This window comes from Glandiceps talaboti, chromosome 16, assembly GCF_964340395.1.
Source record: "Glandiceps talaboti chromosome 16, keGlaTala1.1, whole genome shotgun sequence".
In the NCBI taxonomy this organism is placed as follows: Eukaryota; Metazoa; Hemichordata; class Enteropneusta; family Spengelidae; genus Glandiceps; species Glandiceps talaboti.
In genome coordinates this window covers 15933620-15956761 of record NC_135564.1, presented here as the reverse complement: position 1 = coordinate 15956761, position 23142 = coordinate 15933620, and the positions used below count along the sequence as shown (strand labels likewise).

General features: G+C 35.4%; 1 protein-coding gene across 1 annotated transcript in view; it reads right to left on the bottom strand.

Moving 5' to 3' along the window:
• Positions 1-1110: 1110 nt before the first annotated feature.
• The window catches only part of LOC144447832 (disintegrin and metalloproteinase domain-containing protein 10-like), a 38246-nt gene continuing 16214 nt past the window's right edge, over positions 1111-23142 (bottom strand). Inside the window, exons 3-14 of the mRNA XM_078137940.1 lie at positions 18143-18264; positions 15605-15867; positions 14794-15063; positions 14122-14305; positions 13180-13343; positions 12457-12640; positions 11486-11639; positions 10371-10475; positions 8503-8587; positions 8162-8276; positions 7203-7432; positions 1111-6388 (exon numbers count right to left, since the gene is read on the bottom strand). Coding sequence (XP_077994066.1) covers positions 6206-6388; positions 7203-7432; positions 8162-8276; positions 8503-8587; positions 10371-10475; positions 11486-11639; positions 12457-12640; positions 13180-13343; positions 14122-14305; positions 14794-15063; positions 15605-15867; positions 18143-18264 — 2059 coding nt within the window. The 3' untranslated portion in view covers positions 1111-6205. The remainder of the gene's footprint in view (positions 6389-7202; positions 7433-8161; positions 8277-8502; positions 8588-10370; positions 10476-11485; positions 11640-12456; positions 12641-13179; positions 13344-14121; positions 14306-14793; positions 15064-15604; positions 15868-18142; positions 18265-23142) is intronic.

Genomic DNA, 23142 nt, shown 5'->3' with positions numbered 1-23142 from the left:
CAAATATCATCTCCAAACTTCTTTTTTGTCAATTCCTGTTATCTTTGCAATATATGTGATTATTTTATTGTTGCTATGGGCGTGGTCTTGTTGCTAGGCAAATTTACATACATTTTTTGAATGTATATTCAATTGTCTATTAATCCCTGTTATCTTTGTGAAATACACGACCGTTTGGCTGTTTCTATGGGCATGGTCTTGTTGCTAGGCAAATTTACATACATTTGTTTTAATGTTTACTCAATTGTCCATTAATCCCTGTTGTTATCTTGTGAAATACACGACCGTTTGGCTTAGGCTATGGGCGTGGTCATGGTTGCTAGGGATATTTGCATACATTTTTTGAATGTTTACTCACTTGCCTACCAGATGATATTGTTATTTGACCAAAATATACTGCCATTCGATTGTTGCTAAGGGCGTGGTCATGGTTGCTAGGGCCAATTGTGTCAAATATTTGGAAGAAAATCTGCAGAATAACACTTCTAGAAACATCTCACCAAGTTTCAGTCTCATTGACCAAGTACTTTTTGAGATGTACGTTTTTGACCAAAATTCACATTTTTTACACCTAATTTGCATGTTACTGATGAGATCATTATAGACTTAATATTTCTTCATCTATACACCCACAGATGCATCCCTCTTAAATTTCAGCTAAATCTGCTGAGTAGTTTTGTAATTATAGGTTTCTGACGAAAACGACACTTTTTGCATATTACTAAGGGCATCATCATGGCATGAACAAATCTTTTACTCACATCTGAGAATGTTCCCACCAAATTCCATGCCAATCTGCCCAGTATTTTTTGAGTTTAAGTTTTGTGCCCTTAATATTATGGAAGGCGTTCGGTTTACATCTGGTAACACCATGGTATATTGTGTTGCCTATCATACTTTGTATATTTATAAATTTATGTGTCATGTATGTTTAATTTATGTATTTATTTGATGATGTCTCAGAGATGGCACACACATGCACACAGACACAGACACAGGCGCACACACACACACACACACACACACACACACACACAGCTCAACAAATGCTGGATCAAATAGACAGAAATACAAATGACTTGAACTTTTTGGAAACAGATTTTATCATGATTTCAACTCTTTCATTTACAAAATAATAACACTACAGGATGAATATGGTAATACAAATTCAGGACATGAGTTCCCAAATCAACAACTTCAAGTTTTCAAATCAAAATATATTCTTATTCTCCGCACCTACAAATAAAGAATTAAGTCAAAGCTTCCCATCTGTGTTGAACAGACATCAGCAATGTAAATGCAACCATGGTAACCTCACAAAATTATATTTTGAGACAAACTGTGTTTTATGTAGCATTCTTGTCACTTTAAGTGGCCATATGCATGAGGATTGGGTATTTATATTGGAATTTTGATTTATAAAACAATTTTATCATGGCTTCCTACTTGAAAAATCAATGTGAAACAACATATACCAAGTCCTTGTTTGTAACTCAATAATGGCAAAAAGATTAAATGTGTAAAATCTTTGTTATTGTATGTACAGTGACAAACTTTTCACATATATTTTAGCTTATTGCACTGTATGACGTTACAAACACAGACTTTGTCAATGTTGTTTCACATTGATTTTTCAAGTAGAAAGCTATGATAAAATTGTTTTATAAATCCAAAATCAATACCAAATGCTCATCCACATGGCCACTTTGGGAGCTGGGTACTAATCTCACAATCACGACAGCAGTAACAACTAGAGTAAATAAGTTACATTATGTATAAGATATGCAAGTGTATCTAATAACTCAAAACTGATATTACACTGGCAATTGATGTCTCAGTTTACTAAGATAGACACAAACAACAATTACTGGTGTTTCATGTCAATACAACCAAGATTCTGGTTGTATGGAAAGTGTAGTCTACGCAACATCGTTATAATTGAACCAATAGTCATTCTTTCTCTTTCAATATACTGCTTTAGTGGAACCGTCATTGAAAATAGTTTTCACATGTATCAATAATTATGAGACAAGTAAGTTTAAACAGTGTATCACTCTCATTGCGTTCACTAATAAGTCACCCAACCTCCATAAAGTTGTTGTGTTTAGTAAACAGATCATGAGTAGAGATTTGATATCAGCATTTGTTTAATAGTATCACCTGTAGTAATACAATGTTGCAATGACAGTCTCAAAAAAATAGTACAGACTCAATAAGTCGGCACCCTGGCACTAACTGAGCCGCATTTGCAAACGGAAAAACTAAAGGCTGTTTCATTTATAGTGTTGCATAGACTACACTTTCTATGCAACCCTGATCTTGGTTGTATAAGTTATTGAATTTTTGGTTTAATTGTACTAACAGCAGGATGATGTATGTAACTTGCAGTGTACATATTTGTGGACTTCCATGTGTACACGATCTTGATTACTGGGTGACTTGATTTGCACAACTGAGGCAGTACTATCACCCACTGGTGTAATCTACCAGGTGGTGAACAAAAATAGTTTTACTTCGTGTCTCTCCATCTTAGTAAACAAGACCTTGACTGCCAGGGTAGTAACTGAAATATAACACTATTAATATGAAGCCTCACTTGTTTTTGTTAGATAGAAAAGGTCAAAGTAATAGCTATGTGAATACTGCAAGCATGCAGATATTTTGAAGCACTCAAGAGAATTCTTTTTGAGCAACAAACATGTTAAGATGAACACCATCTATTATACAAAATAAATGAGTATGTATTTATCTAACACCACTTGAAAGTTCAAATCCTGTGAATAAAACTATTATTCAATATAACAAATTTAAACCCCATTCATTCAGTTTGTGAAGAAAATTAGTCAATAAACATAATTTGGTGTAATTTTTGTTGTTGACAATTTGTATTCAACTCAAATCTTTTTAAAGAATTATGTGTTCATTTAACTTGTGACATTGAAGCTCTGTTCATTGTAATCCCATTAATTGAGCTAGAAATGATTTTAGATGTATACATACAACCAACTAGGGGGTCCTGAATACTTAGGATACCAAAGTTTATACCACGTACACATTAATACATGATAAGCATTGGAGAAAAAGCCTATAGTGCTAAAAATATGAAATCGAATACTATGTAAGTTTCAGTCTCATAACAACGCATAATGAATAAATCCCAAAATGGTATCATTTGACAAAATATTTCAATTGATACTTTTAATAATGTTTACACTACGACTACTCCATTTGTTAAAGAAACAATTTTTCATAAAACAGTAAAATTTTGCCCAATCATTTACAGAGGAGGTAAAAATGTATTTATAACTACTGTAAGTTGACACTCAAATCTTTTTTTTTTGTACAAATTTTTTATTTCATTTTTTCCTGATAAGATTACAGTAAGAATTCTATTTAAATATTTCTTCCAAAAACGTGCAATACACTGTGTATCAAAATAAGCTATGATTCTGTACAACCATGCTAGAAAAAAGTATTCATCGATTTATTTATTTTTTATAAGTACCTGCATACAGTGAATATTACTTTACAATGTATAGTATATTTTGACAATTCTTTGAATAACAATATTTTTAAAGTGTTCCCATGCTGTAATGGTGTACGTGCTGTGTGTACATTGTGTTGACATTTACCAAAGTGGTCAGAATTGTTACTTGACCTTACAGAGTATGTAGAGAAAGAACTGTACAATTTCAAAATTTCACAATCTACTCTGAGATACCATTACTCATCATCGTAAATAATTACATAGTACAGCAGATAGGATGAGTTTGACAAGCTATACCAGACACAAACTAAAACCAGCATAGTTACATATTGACAATGATCATATAAACCAACATATCTGAACTGTGTCTCTTTACGAACAACTGACCCAGTAGTGTACATGACACAAAAACACCGGATACACAGCTAAAACAGCAAACATACCCATCATGCATCGATTCATGATAATGTACTGGATACCGGGTCTACTGTTCTCAAAGCTTACCAAATCAATGGCTTGAATGGGCGATGTACTGTAAACCTGGAAATTTTTGCTTAAGACTTATTTTTGCTACTTTTGCTAGAGAACAAAAATGCAAAAATAAGTAGTGACTAAAGTGTTTTCTTGTACGTGAACACAATGTACCTGTCTGGTAATTAGCGAAAATTAGTCTTTGAGAACTTGCTGAAGACTGTAAAAATCGCAAAATTTTCTAGTAGCAAAAATATCTAGATTTACAGTATATGTTCATCACAATATTCTAGTAAAAGCCAGACACAAAATGTTTGGAAAACTTCTGTAAGTTTTCCTAGACTTCTGTGCCGACAGTAAATGTTAACACTGGCATGCAGACAAAGCAGCCCACCGACACCTGAAGACAATGTTACTTGAAGAATTGTCAAAACAGTATAAATGGTTGATAACTGTGTACAAACTTCACAATAAATACAATATCATGTAAACACATGATTGATCTTGAGGGTAAAGTGCAAAACACTAACATAACACCTAAATGATTTCCCTAAAAATATTGCTTACATTTTTGTCCTCTTCTCGAAATCCTTTGAAGGGAATAAGTTACAAACTTGAAAATGAGTCTTACATATATTGAATCCATGATGATGATGGGGTACTTTGAGTAAACTGCCAGGAAAGTCATACCATTCTACAGTATTTTACCTAAATATTACCTTGACTGTTGCAATAGCTGTTAAGTTATTGGATTTGTTTGTTTGTTTGGTTTTTCTTTTCTTTTTTTGTCGGGGGGGGGGGGGGGGCACGAGGTTACATATAATGACCTAAGAATAAGTAATTATATGAAAATTATCCCCAACCCCAACCCCTTCAATACTCCAGTTCTGTGGTTTTTAAGAGCAGTGAGGAAATAAAATATATGTAATTTCAATGATTGAAAGTGATGGTATAATGTATAGAAAGCTATGAGAGGTTTACCAGATTTCCTTTTTTCTGTTACCGACTGGTGTTCTCTAACATTAGTGAAATCACTGCATTTACGGCTATTTTAACTTTAACTATATTGGCCGACCTCCACTGAAGTGCAGTGCGATTTCAACTGTTTAACAATACACCACTGCTATTATGAGAAGTTTGTACACTTGATATCAAACCATTGTGTTTTCTATTTGGCAAGTCTAGTATGTTTCGAGTATTTCAGAAAGGAAGCGAGGACACTCCGAATTTAGACCCACCTAATAACTACAAACCTACCTACCTAGTATCACTACATAAGGCCTATCTAGAACTCTGCCACCTGAGAAACAACCCTGTGCCATTTCAAACTACATACAAACCAGAAATTTGAAAGCCTCTTCTTTGAAAAAGTTTTCCACATCTTTGAATGAAAATATTTATTTCACATCATAATTTTTCAGTGAAAAAATTCACTTGCACTTGGTAAAGATAAATGCACTCACCAATAGGAACATTAACACCAAAATACTAGTACATACACTGATCAATTAATAAACATCAAAGCCCTTTCACATATAAAAACAAAGTAATATATGGATTTGCCCTGTGGTGGTGCACTATACAACCCCCTTAATATAATGTACATGAAATTGGCAAGCAGTATATCATTATTACCACAAATAGAGCTTCATTACCTCACCTGTCTGTTTAAACTCACACATCTGACTGCAGGTCCTTTGTCTGTTGAGTCCATGATGTGTTCTGTACTTTCAACAACAGTAGACGATCTTCACCACAATCAACATGGCTGACTAAAAACAGTTATAATGTCTATCTAGAGATCATGAGTTTAAAATGAGCATTAAACAAAATGTCCTTACAAGAAGGACGTAACTAAAGTGCAGTCACTGTGGTATTGTATATATTACACACAGAGACACTTACGCTGTTGTCATGGCGATTCACACAATCAGTTTATGAACATTTTGTTTGAAAAAAATTGATAAAAACACTGGCTTGTCATATCCTATTGTTATGATATATGAGTTTTAACAGAGTGTGAATAAAAGGAGAACGCTCTGGTGTGTTTAAAAATTGACAATCATTACAAATAGATACACCTTGAAATAGAAAGAAACACATCAAACTTTGTCTAACTTCATCAGATATGGCACGGACAACACAAACTAGAGCCAAAAAAATACAGATATCTATATCAGCCTTCACAACAATATTACATGGTGAACTCCTCTTTACCAACGTTCTTTACACAACGTGTTCTCTGCTCTATTTCATCTCCATCCCACGTCCACGTGGTTGTCTTGGTTTACGTGACAGAGTACGAGAGATATTACGAGCCGGTGGCAGTTTGGGGTTGCTGCTTGGTGTGTGTACACTGCAGATTTTGATGAAGAGGCCCATTAAAATGATCAAACCAACACCCATCAATACAACAGCCCACCAGTATTTCTGCAAAACAAGGAAGATGACACAAACATGAGATTCACGCTGTATATACAGAATGACCCAAACACAAGTAAAGGAAATACACGAGTCGCATTTCCTTTGTGGTGATGACAAGATGATATTCACATGTTACTGCATATGCACTCACACAGGTCACAGAGATCGGTTGTCATGGGCAATTTGATTTGTTGCTATGACAATATTTATCAATTGTCACACATCTCTTTGCATGGCCATCACATTCACGTTATAGTAGACTGTGCCTCAAGGACAATATTTCATGCAAATGTTACATTCTTTGCCATATATGAAAGCTTGTTCCTGCTCCTTTGAACAAATTTGGGGTTCATTGTCATATTTTGCAAGGAATCGACAGTCCTTTACTTCCCATACAGTTTACACAATATATGACGGCCATTTTGAAATCTCCCATTGGTTAATTTTCATATCATTTCGATTTCCAACAACAATAGTTCTAGTTTATGTCTATCTCAGTAAACCGAGACCTCAATATTGCCAGTGTAGTATTAAAGTTTGTTACCAGCACTTAGTTTACTTATTCAGTGTCAAAATATATACAACTACATTAGATAGTACTCTGCAATATTCTGGCACTGCTATCACCCGTTTGTGTAATCTACCACATCGAACAACAATAGTTTTAGTTTGTGCTTGTCTTAGTTAAACAGAGACTTCAATTGCCCGAGTAGTAAGTATGTTAGCGGGACTTATTTCAGGAAAAACGTTTATGCTTGTTCAGATACAGTAAACCCAGCACAGAAAGACACACGACTACAATAATTTATGTACTACTTACAGTGACCCAGTCTGCAATATTCTGGTAAACTTCAGGGTTAAAAATGGCATTCTTCAACCTTGCCAGTGGACCATCGGCGTCAACTTGTCGACACTTATCAAATACATCACAATAACCTTTGAAATTATCACAGGGTGCACCAGGCTGCATCGTTATCACATTACTCCCCTCGGGATAATATTGCTTTAGGCCGTCAATTTCTGAGCTACTCTGACACGTATCGGGTTTACCTGCAGTAAAGAGGAACATTAGCAAAAACTGAGATTTGAAGGATTTAAATCTTATGAATCTAAACTAGCAAAACAACCAAGTTACTTTTGTTCATGTCTACGTTTCGGCAACATGACTGTCGCCTTCCTCAGAACAAACTGACGATGATTACTGTTCACCACTAGATGGCGCTGTGGTGAATAAATTACCCATATGTGTCTGAGTAGAAACGTAGCCGAAAACATAAACATGAACAAAAGTAACTTGGTTGTGTATCAAAGAAAATTACTATATTATTGAAGTTCCAACCTTAAGTACCTGTTTACTATACTAGCACAAGTCTAGTATGTTTCGAGTATTTCAGAAAGGAAGCAAGGACCCTCCAAATTTAGACCCACCTAAGTAAAATTGAATTCATAAGCTCCTTTATGTGGGGGAAAATACTTACCACGTGAGGGCGCTAACACAGTTTGATATGGTACATACAATCAAAATGCAATTACTCCATGATGTTAATGTTGATAACATAAACCTTGAGATTATTCAATGAGTCAATGGTCAAAGATCAAACATTAGGATACATTCATTAGTACCTTAACTCTCAATAGCTATCAATGACAGTGAAAAACAAACCAAAATATCCTTATGCTAGGTCAAAGGTCATCATTTGTGCTTTTAACTATGACGGCAATGAACAAACCAAAGGTCAAAGGTCAAGGGGTAACAGTTAAGAACTAGTTGGTAGTTACCTATCTCTTGACAACAAAGATGGCATAATTCCTCTGCATCTGTTTTCTCTCCAGACTCACAAAAACACTCCTCCATCATCAGACCTTCCACATCACATATGGATCCTGAACATTCCTAATAAAAAAAAAAAAAGGAACGTCCCAGATACAAGTTAATCTTTAAACTATTTGATTAACAATCAAAATGGTCCCAACCATTTACCGATATTCATATCCCCACTGTCAATAAGTCATATTCTGTTACTGAAGTTGTGCTAATTTCATACCACAAGAGGGCGCCCAAGATTTGTCAAAGTGAGGGCAGAAATTTACTAAGTATGTCTTGATAATAGTATACTTACCCCACCCCAGCACACCTGACGATCGGCATTACAGGCTGTTCTGTTATCCTTGGTTTCTGCTGGTGGACAAGTCACACCAGAGCCAGTAACATTGGTCAAGGAAATCACAAATATTGTGTAAAGATTTAAACTAGTCAATTTATTAGACAGCAGCTCTGTCATATATACTAATTTCTAATAACTGTACATACATGTATATACTAATTTCTAATATCAGCTCAACTTGGCTAACATGTGTTATGATGTTAGCGGATATGTACATTGATGAATGACATTTTTTTTTCAGCTGTCCATACCGGTTCAAAAATAAATGCTCTATATGTGTGATGTAAGACAATATGTATTAATATGAATTAGTAGCATGATTGCATCAATCTGTGTTAGTGGCATGATAACATGCATTAATATGTGTTATTTTTGCTGTGATACAGTGTATCAATACATTATTAAATGTGATACAATGTATCAATATGTGATACTGGTGTGATACAACATCATGCACTAGAGGTGTGGATACAATGTATGAAAGTGTTTTATTTTGCATGATACAATGTATCAATGTGTTAGTGGTGTGACACAATGTATGTATATGGGATAGTGTTCTGATACAATGTATCAATATGTTAGCAGTATGATACAATGCATCAATATGTGCCCATGCTTTGACAGTGTTTCAATGTCATCATGGTGTGATGCAATGTATCAATTTCTTGAAATGCTTTGATACAATGTTTCAATGTCTTCATGGGTCTGATACAATGTATCAATGTGTATTAATTGGTATTATACAATGTATCAATATGTGTTAGTAGTGTGATACAATATATTTTGATGTGTTAGTAAATACAAGGTATCAATAAAGCCAGACGCACACTAGAGCAATTAGCTGAGCAAAATTTCACTCCTGACAATTTGCTCAGGCCGATTCCTCATGTGTGCGGGCAAATTTTCATGACATTTTGGTCATTCGTTGCCGTGAGCCAAATATCTCTTGTGTTTGATAATTTTGGCCATGAGTGACTTTTTGCTCGTGTGTGCATTGTGCTCGTGACTTTCTCTCAAAAAAGCATGCGCGGCTATGACGTAAGTACAAAATGTCTGTGCTCAGTTTAAAATACTATTGAGTAACTTCTGCATCAATAACTTCTGTATTACCATGATTTTAGAAGAAAAACATGTCGATCTTTGACCTTAATACCCGTGGCTATTGCCTTAGAGGGAAATCAACAAGATGTCGTTTATTGTGTCACAGCATGAGAAGGTTGTCTCGTTTGGGATAGTTTCAGGACTATTCCTGCTCAGTAAAGCAATAGCTACAAAATATTAACACGTTTGTCTTCTAAAATCATGAAGATATCGTAGTTATTGACATAGAAATTTACTCACCTGTGTTTTAGACTGGGGCGAACATTTTGTAATCACGCCGTCGCCCCACATGCTCTCTTGAGAGAAAGTCGTGAGCAGAATGTTCACGTTTGGCGCACACACGAGAAAAAGTCACGCTTAGTCAAAGTTATCAAACATGCTATATATTTGGCTCATGGCCACGAATGACCAAAATCTCATGAAAATTTGCCCACACACATGAGGAATTGGACGGAGCAATATGTCACAAGTGAAATTTTGCTCAGCTAATTGCTCTAGTGTGCGCCTGGCTTTAGTAAATATGATACAACATATTGATATGCCTTAGTAGTGTAATACAATGCATTTTACTAGTCTTCAAGTAATCAGTACTTGAAGTTTCTTACTCTATCACTACAGTCATATTGTAAGACACATATACACTGTATATCCTAATTTACTTTCTACATCAACTGTACATTCACGTTATAAACTACTGAAAGTTTTATTTTTGTAAAGGATATTCACAATATGAGGCTTCTGAACATTCTGATGCAAGTGAACAAGTTTCATTGGCTACTGCAGTGAAAAACTCACATTGAGGAGTGCAGCAAGGTCCTTCGGATGGACTGAAATTGAAAAAAAAAAAATTATATAATAATGTATATATACTGGTATAAACATGTATGGTACATGCAGGTAAGATATCACTTTGTCAATAAAGAGGAAGGATACCTTGTGAATTCACGACGTTTAATAAAATCTTGGATGTTTAGTGAGACAAAAATGTGTTAGTTTCATTCATTGTCGTGTATCAGTTCAGCGCTCGCATCGATCAGAATTTAGGAGGAAGTGACGTACAGGCTTTCATTGGCACCTTCCATTAAATGTTTTGTTAACTCTTTCTATTGACAAAGCAAGCAGCAATGGAAATTCCCTAGCAAGTCCATTTCTGCTTATGTTCGGAGCTATACCAACTCTGTACTGATAAGTGAAAGCGAATAAAACAAATACATTTTTACACATTTGATCATTTTCAGTTTTTATTAAACATTCATGAGGTATCGTTCCCTTTAAGTTTGCAAAACAATGTCATCTCATTCCAAAGTGGGACAAAAGTTTACAATTCCATATTTTTTCTTATGATAGATTCATTGGTGAACAGATTTCTTTTCTCTCTCTCTTTTTTTTTTTAAAGATACAGATGTAAGTTTACAGATATCAAAACTAATAGTGACATGACTTTGGGTTCAAAGGTTAAGTTCACAAATTTGTAATTAATAAAGAAAGCCTCACTCTCAAATTACTCTGCGACATATTTTAAACCAATCATGATCCAAAGAATGTCTGATGACAACTTTCAACAATTCAGGATATTGAACATATAATGAAATGATGATTTATTGTGTGTCATGTGACACGATTTTAACCAATCATAGAAAGAATACAGTTTGTCAATTTATAACCATTTTGGGAATTTCCTGCAAAGGTTCATGGGAAAACTTTTGGTAATGATGTCACTAATACCCTAATCTTTGTCTGGACACTTTGTACTTGTCTTACATAAATTAACAGCAGTAATCAAGAAAAATGTACTAAAATCACAAACATGTCTTACTGTACTTTTCCATTAACTTACCTGCATGTGGCTCCACCTTTCAATTTACATGCATCTGAGTCACCATCATTTGTCTGAGCGGTACAGCAATTGTCATCACACTGGTCCTCAAACCCACAGTCACATTCTTCTCCTTCATCAACAATTCCATTACCACAGAACGCAAAGTTGGAGTCTGAAAACCCAAATATGCATATAGAACACCTAATTTACATAAAATATTTAGACCTCATTTGCATATCAAGATAGTTTTCAGTTACCCCAGTTTGTACAACCTCGAACACCTAAATAAAGCAATGCAACTGTGTGCCAATCTCATTTAACAAACCTTTTACTGCATTTCTCAAGACCCACTACTACAAACTGCTATCATTTTCTACTTGACTGAGCCTAGCTTTTTAATAAAATCATGGCGATCTCTACTTGAAAGAGTGTTATTATTATTATTATTATTATTATTATTATCACTTTATTTAAGATTATAAAAATAATCCATAGCAAAACAAACAACAGACAAAACACATTAAACTACACACTTACTCCAAAAATTCCACAGACCACCGTGTTAACACTGATAGAGATAAAACAGCAACCACAAACGGGTTACTTGAGAGATGAAATCTGCTCAGAAAGCTAAGAGATTTTTTCCTAATGATTTCATCAAAGGCTAAAATCGAAAAGTTGACAATCATTGCGATATTGCTCTAAATAAAAGAATGTTTAACACCTGACAATTTACAGAAAACCTGGGAATAAGCTCTCCTCGCTGCATTAAAAATATTTACAGAGAAAATACTCCACAAATAAGAACAATAAGGAATATCACAAAAGACATGGTTGAGTTATGGTGACCCCCGACTGTTTGCTCTTGAACTTAACTGAGAATGGTCAGAGTTTCTTGAACATCAAAACTTTAAGGTACTACTTCTGAGGTGGACACTATCAGCCAAAAACAGGTTATATATTGAAATATATATTAGAAGTTAATTTACCAGTAAAACAGATATCTTTCTTTTTATCAAGCACAGCAGACATGTTACCAACACTACATTCAGAGAACTTGTTGTTGTTTGGTTTATCACCAGATGTAGCTCTTGCATACATAATGAAGTTGCCTTCTGCCTTGTCTGCTGGACTAGTTGTGTCACCTGGTCGACAGTTCAATGGGAAGTCATGCTGTAATAGAAGTCAGGTCAAAGGGCATGAAGTAGGTCAAAGGTCAAACACATTTAACTATGGTCCAAGTGTCCAGTATCATACTACAATAGCAGTCAGGTCAAAGGGCAGAAAAATCATCAAAGGTCAAACACCTTCACTTAAGGTTAAATTGTCAAGTATTATACACTAGAAGTCAGGTCATGAAGCAGATCAAAGGTCAAATACCTTTATTTGTAATCAGTGTCAAGTATTATGCGACAATAGAGCTTAGGTCAAAGGGGATGAAGTAGGTGTTAAAGTATAAATCACCAAACTGTTCCAGTGGTAGAAATATGTGTTAGAGCGCCACCAATTGTTGGAGTGTGGCCTTTATTATGACAAAAAATTGGACTTACTGGGAATCTAATTTAAAAGCATTTCCAAATTACATGTAATGTGCAATGTAAGTTGTACCACAGGGGGTGGGGGGGGGGGAGTTCACTTCAAATTGTACATGTAATTCAAACCTGGCAAATGATCATTCAAAAATAATTATTATGACGATAAATTGGACTTACTGGGGATCCAAAGTTGTGTCCTAATTCATGTGCAAATGTGATATGAGAGACTTTTGTAGGAACTCTTGATCCGTAATTCTGTATTGTAATGATACCAGTGTTCAGACTCTTTTTAGTACCTCCAGCATACAAGGTGTGTTTCTCACATATACCACCATTAGCTCCTGAAAATTAACAAGTTTATCATAAATACCTAACAACCTAACATTGGTGAACTGTCAAAAACAGTTCTGACTAATGCGCTCCCCTAGTGTGTTATTCCTTACCAATGACCTACATTGTAACTACACAGATTATATATACAGATAAGTCGTTGACATTCGAAGACACCACCAACACCACCAACCCCAACCATACTCCCACAAACACTAGTGTGTTGTTCATTGGTATCTGAATGCAATTCACCAGCTAGTTCTTAATATCATATATGACTGTGAAATGTAAATGACCCAATTAGGTGACAGGAGAAAAATAGATATTGACTATACATCGTGCAAGATATTTAATTAGTAATAGCAAAGCAATTTTTAGTACCCTCCAAACATTCATATAATGCTCACTGTGCTTATATTACCCCTGGCATAGACCTATGAGGGCTGGAGAACTCTTGTTATTTTAATTTCATTGTAATCGCCAAAAACAAACCAATCATGTGAGCTGACAGTCTAAAACAACCAGTGAAAATGAACCTTGCAAGTGCTGAATCAATCAGAAGAGCCAATAATTTAAAAGAACCAATCAAAGGAGCTGATTTGTTAAAAGAACCCTTGTCCAATCACAATGACCCTTGTAAGTGCTGCATCAATCAGAAGATCTGATACTCTTAAACAACCAATCAGATTAAACTTTTTACAAGTTGCACATTGAAATTGTTGAGGGATATTGGGCATGGAGGATATATTTTGAGCAATTATCCTGCCTCCATGATCTAGATATACGTACCTGTAGCAGTTGCAACCCAGGCCAATCCTAGCACACCATCATCAAAATCACGATCAGTAAAAACATATGCCAAGCAGTACTGACTGTGATCCATTTCAGAGTTCAATTCTAAAAACTTCTCAACACCAATGTTGGAAAATCGGAAAGGATTACTGGTATCTTTGGCATCCTCAGTATCATTCAACTGTCAAGAAAGAAGAAAAAAATGCATGTAACGTGAGCATGTAATAACTTACATGTAAAAAGTATAGTGTGTTTATGAGTGATTTATTGGAAGTGGGCATGTAACTTATATAGTGTACAGTGTAATGTAGTGTGTGAGTGAGTGATTTATTAGAAGTGGGCATGTAACTTATACAGTGTACAGTGTAGTGTAGTGTGTGAGTGAGTGAACTTTAAAACTATCATGGTGATGCTTGAGTGAGTGACTGAGGTAGTAAGTGAGTCGCAGTGAGTGAGTGAGTGAGTGAGTGAGTGAGTGAGTGAGTGAGTGAGTGAGTGAGTGAGTGAGTGAGTGAGTGAGTGAGCGAGGGAGGGAGGGAAGGTGTGGGTTGACGAGGGAGTGAGTGAGTGAGTGAGTGAGTGAGTGAGTGGGTGAGTGAGTGAGTGATTAACAGTGTATTGGTCGATGGATAATAAAGCACAGGTTCATTTCACAGTATGATTACCTACCCTAACTCTCTGTACTTGGAATCCAATACCCATAGTACCATCAAAATCAACACGGTTATATATAGTATTGACAGCACTGACATAGTTGGCGATTTGTGCAAGTACACTTTGCTCATTTCCATTAAATGCGTCCGTGTAAAGATGATCTGCTTGGATGTAGAGAGAACAGGAATTCTTCTCTGCTGTAGCACGTCTTTTTCTAACACTGGGATCTGCATACTTGTTGTCATTACCATCATGAATTTCATCTTCCCATACTGTGTTAGACTCCTAATGCGGAATAAAAACATGACAATTACTCACATTAGTAGAACAACAGGCTGTCGGTATTTTGAGGTAAAATGTAGCTTGGGGACCAATTTCCCTCAAAATCAATTATTCCAATCTCTCCAAACTTCACCATACGAAAGCTTGTTCCTTTCTGTTTAAGTATTGAGAACTACTTTTGTTCATAAAAACAAAAGGCCCAACTATATCAAACATGACTCTAGAGGGCAGACTTCCAGGTTACACAGAGATTCATCAGGCAGCAACAACCTAGTATTCATCAGGTCGCGAAGTCTGTATTTGTAACTCAATAAATTGTAAGAAGCTAACAATTGTGTGAAAAGTTTGTTATTTTACATACAACAACAAAGATTTTACACATTTTATTAATCTTTTGCAATTTATTGAGTTACAAACACAGACTTTGTCAATGTTGCTTCACATTTATTTGTCAAGTAGGAAGCCATGATGAAATTGTTTTATAAATTTAAAATCTAAAATATATACCCAATCCTTCATCCATATGTCCACTTTAAGTACTTACCTCCTCATATTCATCTTTCTGTGCTGACTGTTGGATCTTCTGCATCCATTTTAAGGTTCTGTCTTGGAGTCCACAGCTGTTTTTCATCTCTGTTAGATAGGGGTGTTCTACATCGCTGTCTTTGTAGATGACAGAGTGGAAGTCAGTCGGCTCCTTAAAGTAACGGCTGGCTGGTTCAACGTAGTACTCGTTGTCCTCTGAGTAGATTTTGCCTTCAAATAAACCATCCAATATGGCACCGTGTACAAGTCTTGCAGGATCATCTGGAACAAAACATGTAGAGAATTTTGTTATGCTGAACTTGAAGATAACCACAAGAATATATTTAATTATGCTGGCAGCATGCATGCCAATCTGGTTACCCATCCTGGTCTCTGACTAAACCACTGTGAGTGGAGATGTAAATCGTAACGATACTGTATAGGGACTAGACTACATGCACACTAGAAGAACATGAAGACACATGCAGTCATGCATATTCTGTTGACTATATACAGCCCAAAGAGAACACAGAGAGCAATGGACAGAAGAATGTTCAAATATATGGGACAAAGTCAGACACGCCCACGTAAAACAAAAAACAAAAGTCAAAGATATCATAAAGAAACCAAGGAAATGAAATGGAGATAGGCAGGGCACTTAGCAAGATATCAAGACAACAGGTGGTCTAAGAGACTCACAGAATGGCAACCAAAAACAGGGAAAAGAAGATGAAAATAAAAAAGGAGATGGAGAGATGAAATGACAGCATACATGAATAAGGCAACATGGAAAGACGCAAGAGACAGACGAGAATGAAAATTGCTGGCAGAGGGCTTCACCCAAACATTGCAGGAGCATAGCCTAAACAACAACAACAACAACAACAACAACAACAACAACAACAACAACAACAACATCAACAACATATATACATACATACATACATACATACATACATACATACATACATACATACATACATACATACATACATACATACATACATACATACATACATACATACATATATACTTATATACAATCACAATTTATACTCAGAGCTGCATTAGCTGCAAGTGGAATATTTGTTTGAAACTGTTTTTTGGTTAGATATACATGTACTGACTTACTCATAATATTGTACAGTACACCTGAACAGTATTGAATCACCTGTGAGTAAATGTATTTGTGCAGCTGTACACATAATATGATACAATAAATCTAATCATATTAATTTAGGGGTGCAAGTCCAAAAATCAGTCCCCACTGTGATCAAATTTTGGCCTGTTGCTGTACTACTTCTGGATATAGTCAACCTATAATTAACGTGTACAATGTCTAATTATTGTTTTTGTAAACAATTTTCAGTGAATATATTGTTGGTTATTTTAATTGAAAAATTAATACTTCAGTTACAACTAGTGCAGCTTCAAATACACTCATACATGTAAGATACCGTACATGTGACCATACATACTTGTCAGCATTCACACAGACACACACACACACGCGCGCGCACACACACACACACACACACACACACATACACACACACATACACACACACACATACACACGCACGCACACACACACACACACACACGAGATGTAGGTATTATACAAGATAGGTTTTTTTTTGTTTTTTTGGGTTTTTTTACAGTATTTCTTAAATGTCTCTTTTAACTTATCAAATGTCTCTTTTAACTTATTGTGCAGTGCTTTTGAATATTTTCTTTTAAATAGAGGAAGTGCTTTAGAAATGAAATAAATGTTAAATGTTAAATGTTAACATACACTATCAGATTCACACATGTACATTTGTAAGTTTCTTATCAGCAATTCAGAAGAAAACACAAATAATTTCAAGGTTTTTTATACAACTATTTGCACACATTTTCACTCATCTTGACAGTATAATGTAAATGGAAAGAGTGTCAAGACAAAGTGTCAAGATTGTGCCGGTGGTAGATATGACTCTGGTAATTGAGTCTTCACTTTATTGAGATAGATGCAAACTAACTCTATTGTTCAATGTGGTAGATTTAACACAAGTGGGTGATAGTGTTTCCTCTGTTGTGTGATTCTTATCACCTTCTGATCAAGATAAACATGGAAGTCCCAAAACAGCACTGCAAGTACATGGAACTCTAAATAAACTAGTTTTCACAGATGCCTCCCTACTGAGACTATAATTAAACCAATGTCCATTCAATTCAATAGCTTATCACTGTTGTATCAACATGTTGCGACATTAGTTTTAGTTTGTGGCTATCTTAGAAAACTGAAGGCTCTATTACCAGCGTAATATGACGATAGCATCAACGCAACAGAGGTTTTCCCAGAAAATCTCCCAAAATGGCTGAACACATGTCAAGTGCATTACAACTTCTTGACAAGATTTCAAAACTGAAATAGTTACCAAGTTGCTATTTCAAACCCAAATTCATAAGTTAATAGCAGTAATCAATAAAACTACTAAAGGCAGAAATATTTCTGATAGGATTTTCATTTTAACTTGCTCATAAATTTGTGATATACATCAGTAGTTTCTCCTACCATTGACATTTCCTCTGTAGATAAACGATGTATCAAAATTATTGACTTCTTGGAATGGCAAGTCTACAATCAGATCTTTGGCAAATGTCTGAGTGTCTCTTCTCAGTCGTAGATGAAAATCCCTGTGATGTAAAACAAGAAAAAACAAAGTATTAGCTGAGTACCATACTCTGGCGGTTGTCATATGGTATTGGATGGTTGTCTAGGTAACAAGAATCGGAAGAAGTAGATAATATGCCACATTAAGACAGTCGTAGCTGTGTGTATACTGTATCAGTCACACATTTTGAACGAAGTGAGTGATAAGGAGTACCCACAATCCTTCAGTCTAAGTGTCTATTAGTCTGTCAGGTATATGTGTTATGCTAACCTAACCTAGAGTAGGGTTGAACAACACGATGCGCCATACAGTTACTGCCAAAGATGGCATATATGTAGGTGATTAGTAATAAAAATGTCATGTTTCTGAAGAGAAATAATAACAAGTAAATGAATATTACATTGTACAATGTCCTCTGCCGTAGTCTAGTGTCTGTAGTCATTGCCAAAGATGACGCACATCGTAACTGATCTGTATCAAAAGAAGTCATGTTTATGACCAGTTGAGATGACAAGAGGGTGTGTGTGTCCATTGAAGTGGTTTATCTACAGTTATTACCAAAGATGACACACAATGTAAAATGCCCAAGGGAGGGGGGATGGGGGATACTCCCCCTTATTTGAGTATACATATATGTACTGCCCTTTGGAGTGTTTTCTAGCCCTTTGGTCTCAATGGGGTCTGGTTTTTTTTGAGCTGAAGAGTCTAAAACAGGGTCCACTTTGCATTATTTTCAATTTTACTTGGTCTAAAATGTTGTCCACGGTCCTGTACCAATACATAACTGACTTTAATTAGTGTTGCCGCTTAAGAAAATGTATTTAGGTCTAAACTTCCTTCTTTTTTTTCTTTTTTGAAATATGATGCAAATGCTCAAAATTGCCATTACTCGCCCGGATTTTTTTTCTTCATATTACTTGCAATGGTATAGTTATTTTATACCTGAATATTTTTCTTCTTTCAGCTGGAAAATAATCGTGACCTAAGGGGTATTACTACTCATCTTGGGACAAGTAGTGGCAAGGGTCCCTTAGGTCACTCATCTCTTCCTTGGCTGAACGAAGGAAATTGAGGGAATAATATCTAATTGTCACATCTTATACATGTAGTGATAGCAAGTCTCTACGTTAAGACTGTGTCAAATCACATTATCAAAAGGTTTCCATATTCTTCCAGCACATTTATACCATGCACAAACAAAATTGATCCAAAAAATATGGAATTTCTACCCAGGTCATTCTATGTCATGACAACGCACGTCTGTGACATGATGTGTGCCTACGTCACTGGTTCTGCTGTGTTTGAAATATCAGTCAAAACAGTCAAACTTGCCGTTACTTTCAACAACTTTTCTTTGATATTAGTGGTGCTGGTATAATTATGTTATTCATGAATATCTTTCTTCATTTAGCTAGAAAATACTTAATGACATGATTTAAGTGTTTTGTCACTAATCACCTAGCTAGCAACTTGTAGTGACAAAGCCTCCTTAGGTCACTAGTATTTTCATTGGTGGAATGAAGAAAAATATTTGGGAATAACATGCAAATATATGTATATATAAATTATATATATAGATATATTTTTTTTATAGTTATATATATACAGTACAGTGTACATTTTTTTTTGTATCTAACTGAATAATGGTAATTATACACTAATATACATTTGTGCCTGTACTTATACAGAAATAGACATAGAAACCATGGCAACGCATTATAATAGCTGTAAACTACATATAAGTACTTTTGTTAGTTGAATGACCATTTCGTTCTCATACATGTACAAAGTTACACCCCCTCCCTCCCCGTAACAATTATTCATTTATTCCATTGTTGTCTGTTCAATCACTTTTCCATTAAGTTCAAAATATACCAACTACGACTCACTAAGCCACAACTATTAAAATAATCCACAATGAGTTTTAAAATACAGACTTACTCTGAACCTTTTGGCATTAGGTCTTAGAACCTTGAAGACAAATGAATGGGAGAGGGGGGAGTGGTTAACTTTTGAGGAGGGGAGTAGTGAAACTTACATTTGATGTATGTGTGTTCAACCTATCTTGACCAGGGAACCACTTTAAAAATGTATGTGGACTGCAGGTAGATTTCAACCATATCCTTACATGTTTTATTTTTCATTAATTTAACTTTGACAAAAGTCAGGTAGTCCACACATGTGACGAACACCTATAAACGTGGACCCCAAAACTGAATTTTATAAACAATGCACGTAAAATCACTTTTTACTTTCAGGCGTTTACTTTGATACAAGTATCCTACACTGTGACATTAAAAGTACAGTCCTTGGGTCATAGTGTTCTTGTACATTGTCTTGTACATAAGACTTACAACAATACCAAACATTCAACATGGTAGGCACTGAATACATAAATCCATGGTAACCATAGGCCTGGGGGGTTGCTAATTTGGTTGCTATAACAACAGCATAATAAACATAACCTTGTCATGCCATCTGTTGCCATATTGCATACAAAGACAACAAAACACATTGAATCCAAATTTGACATACACATGCATATTGTGTCATGTACATTGTAGATTTCCAGCTGTGTGACAAAATTGCATATATTTCTATAAATTTATATATTTTCAATTTTTAAGCACAGAAGAAGTCAAAATACTTTAAGCATTCAAAATCTTCACTAAAACTTAAATGTTGTTTTTTTCCTGGAAAGTAAACACATAATGATCAAAAGTGTCCAATAAAAGTGTCTTCTTTTACATCAAAACAACTGTACAGTTAAATATTTGCTAAAAACAGTCTTTGAAAACTAGTTAAAGATCATAAAATGTCAACAATTTGTAGTGATGAAAATATATGTGTATCTAGGTTTGCAGTACACCATAAACCCCACCCAAAAAACACTACAACATGGAATCCTTAGCTATATATACCTGTATATATAGACTTAATTCAAAAGAATTATAAGGATGTAATAAGTCATTACTCAGAGTTTCATGCTTTGAGTGATCTTCACGACTAAATTGGGATTGTCAATACATACACACTTGATGTTTGTATGTATATATTGCATGACGAGATGGTCAGACTAAACTATTCCTTACGGGGGTTTACTTCTATAGTTGGTGAGCGAGTATTTGCCTTCATGGTGACATTTTGAGACCAGCTCGGATTTTTCATTGAGTAGCATACTCTTTCCGGCATTGATTATACATAGTTTCTCAGTTAAACAGTATACATACCGGTATATATATTCAACATTTACATTTATTCAGAGTCGAATACAAGATTTCTATATTCATAATTTTGAAAGATATATACAGACTAACAATACATGTATATATCAGCTTCACCAGCACATACACTACATGAACATGATGTACCAGCATTTGTGGTAGGTTTCTACCACCCTTTTTTTGGCTCCTGAGTCCTAGACAACATTAAACATGTTATATAAACTCATGTTTAATTTATTACCAAATACTAATTTCCTTTGTTCAGTTTTGTAAAATGCAAGTCACAATATTTGGTAATTGTTATTTCAAGTCAAAGATAACAAACAACTAATGGAAAATAATTTTGTATTTGCCAGCTGATCAATGAAAACTTTTATCGACCTGAGTTTCACAGTGTACATGTATTCTACCAGGGTTCACTATTTACAGTTCATGTCAGTTTCACCACATTTCATTCCAGTCCTGTTGCTAAGGTTCCCAAACCTTAATTAAGCAAACATAGCTATTGTACATGTACATGTATGGTGGTACATGGTGGTGGGTGTGTATGGTGGTACATGTACATGTGATATGTGTACATGGTGGTGGGTGTGTATGGTGGTACATGTACATGTGATATGTGTACATGGTGGTGGGTGTGTATGGTGGTAAATGTACATGTGATAATGTGTATACGGTGGTGGGTGTGTATGGTGGTACATGTTACATGTGATACGTGTACATGTGATACATTTGTACGTGTACATGGTGTCGGGTGTGTATGGTTGTAAATGTACATGTGATATGTGTACATGGTGTCGGGTGTGTATGGTGGTAAATGTACATGTGATATGTGTACATGGTGTCGGGTGTGTATGGTGGTACATGTACATGTGATATGTGTACATGGTGGTGGGTGTGTATGGTGGTACATACATGTACATGTGATATTTGTATACGATGGTAGGTGTATATGGTGGTACATGTACATGGTGGTGGGTGTGTATGGTGGTACATGTACATGTGGTATATGGTGGTACTTGTACATGTACATTTATGCTGGTACATGTATGGTGGTACATGTACAATGCACACTATATATACGGTAGTGGTACATGTACAGATATATGTACATTAGATATGGCAGTACAGTGCAGGTGTGCACGTACATGGTGTCTCAGTACATTGTATATGGCGGTACATAATGGTAGACATATGTGTATACATGATATGTATGTATACGGCGATGTGTGTAACTATATGCTAGTACATCTATATGGTGGTACATCACCATCATGTCAATGGTCAGGCAATGTGTTTGGTAGTAGATGTACATTTCAGTATATGGTGGTACATGTGACATAAGCTTAGACAAGTCTACAACATGCATTACATTGCGTCTTGTGAATCTCCTTGACATGTGCATTGTATACCACTTCTTACTGTGTGCACTAAAGGAGTCACTGGATGGGAGCAGTCAGTTGGTGAATACGTCATGTAACTTACACTGTTGTATACAAGCACTAAAGGAGTCATTGGATGGGTGCAGTCAGTCGGTGAATAACTTACATTGTTGCATACAAGCCAAGCAAATACCCATGAATAGGCTATGTATTTATAACCATACAATGACACTGATCAATTTCACTTTCGAATTCATCAAAACCTGTACATGTAATACAGTATGTTAATTTCAG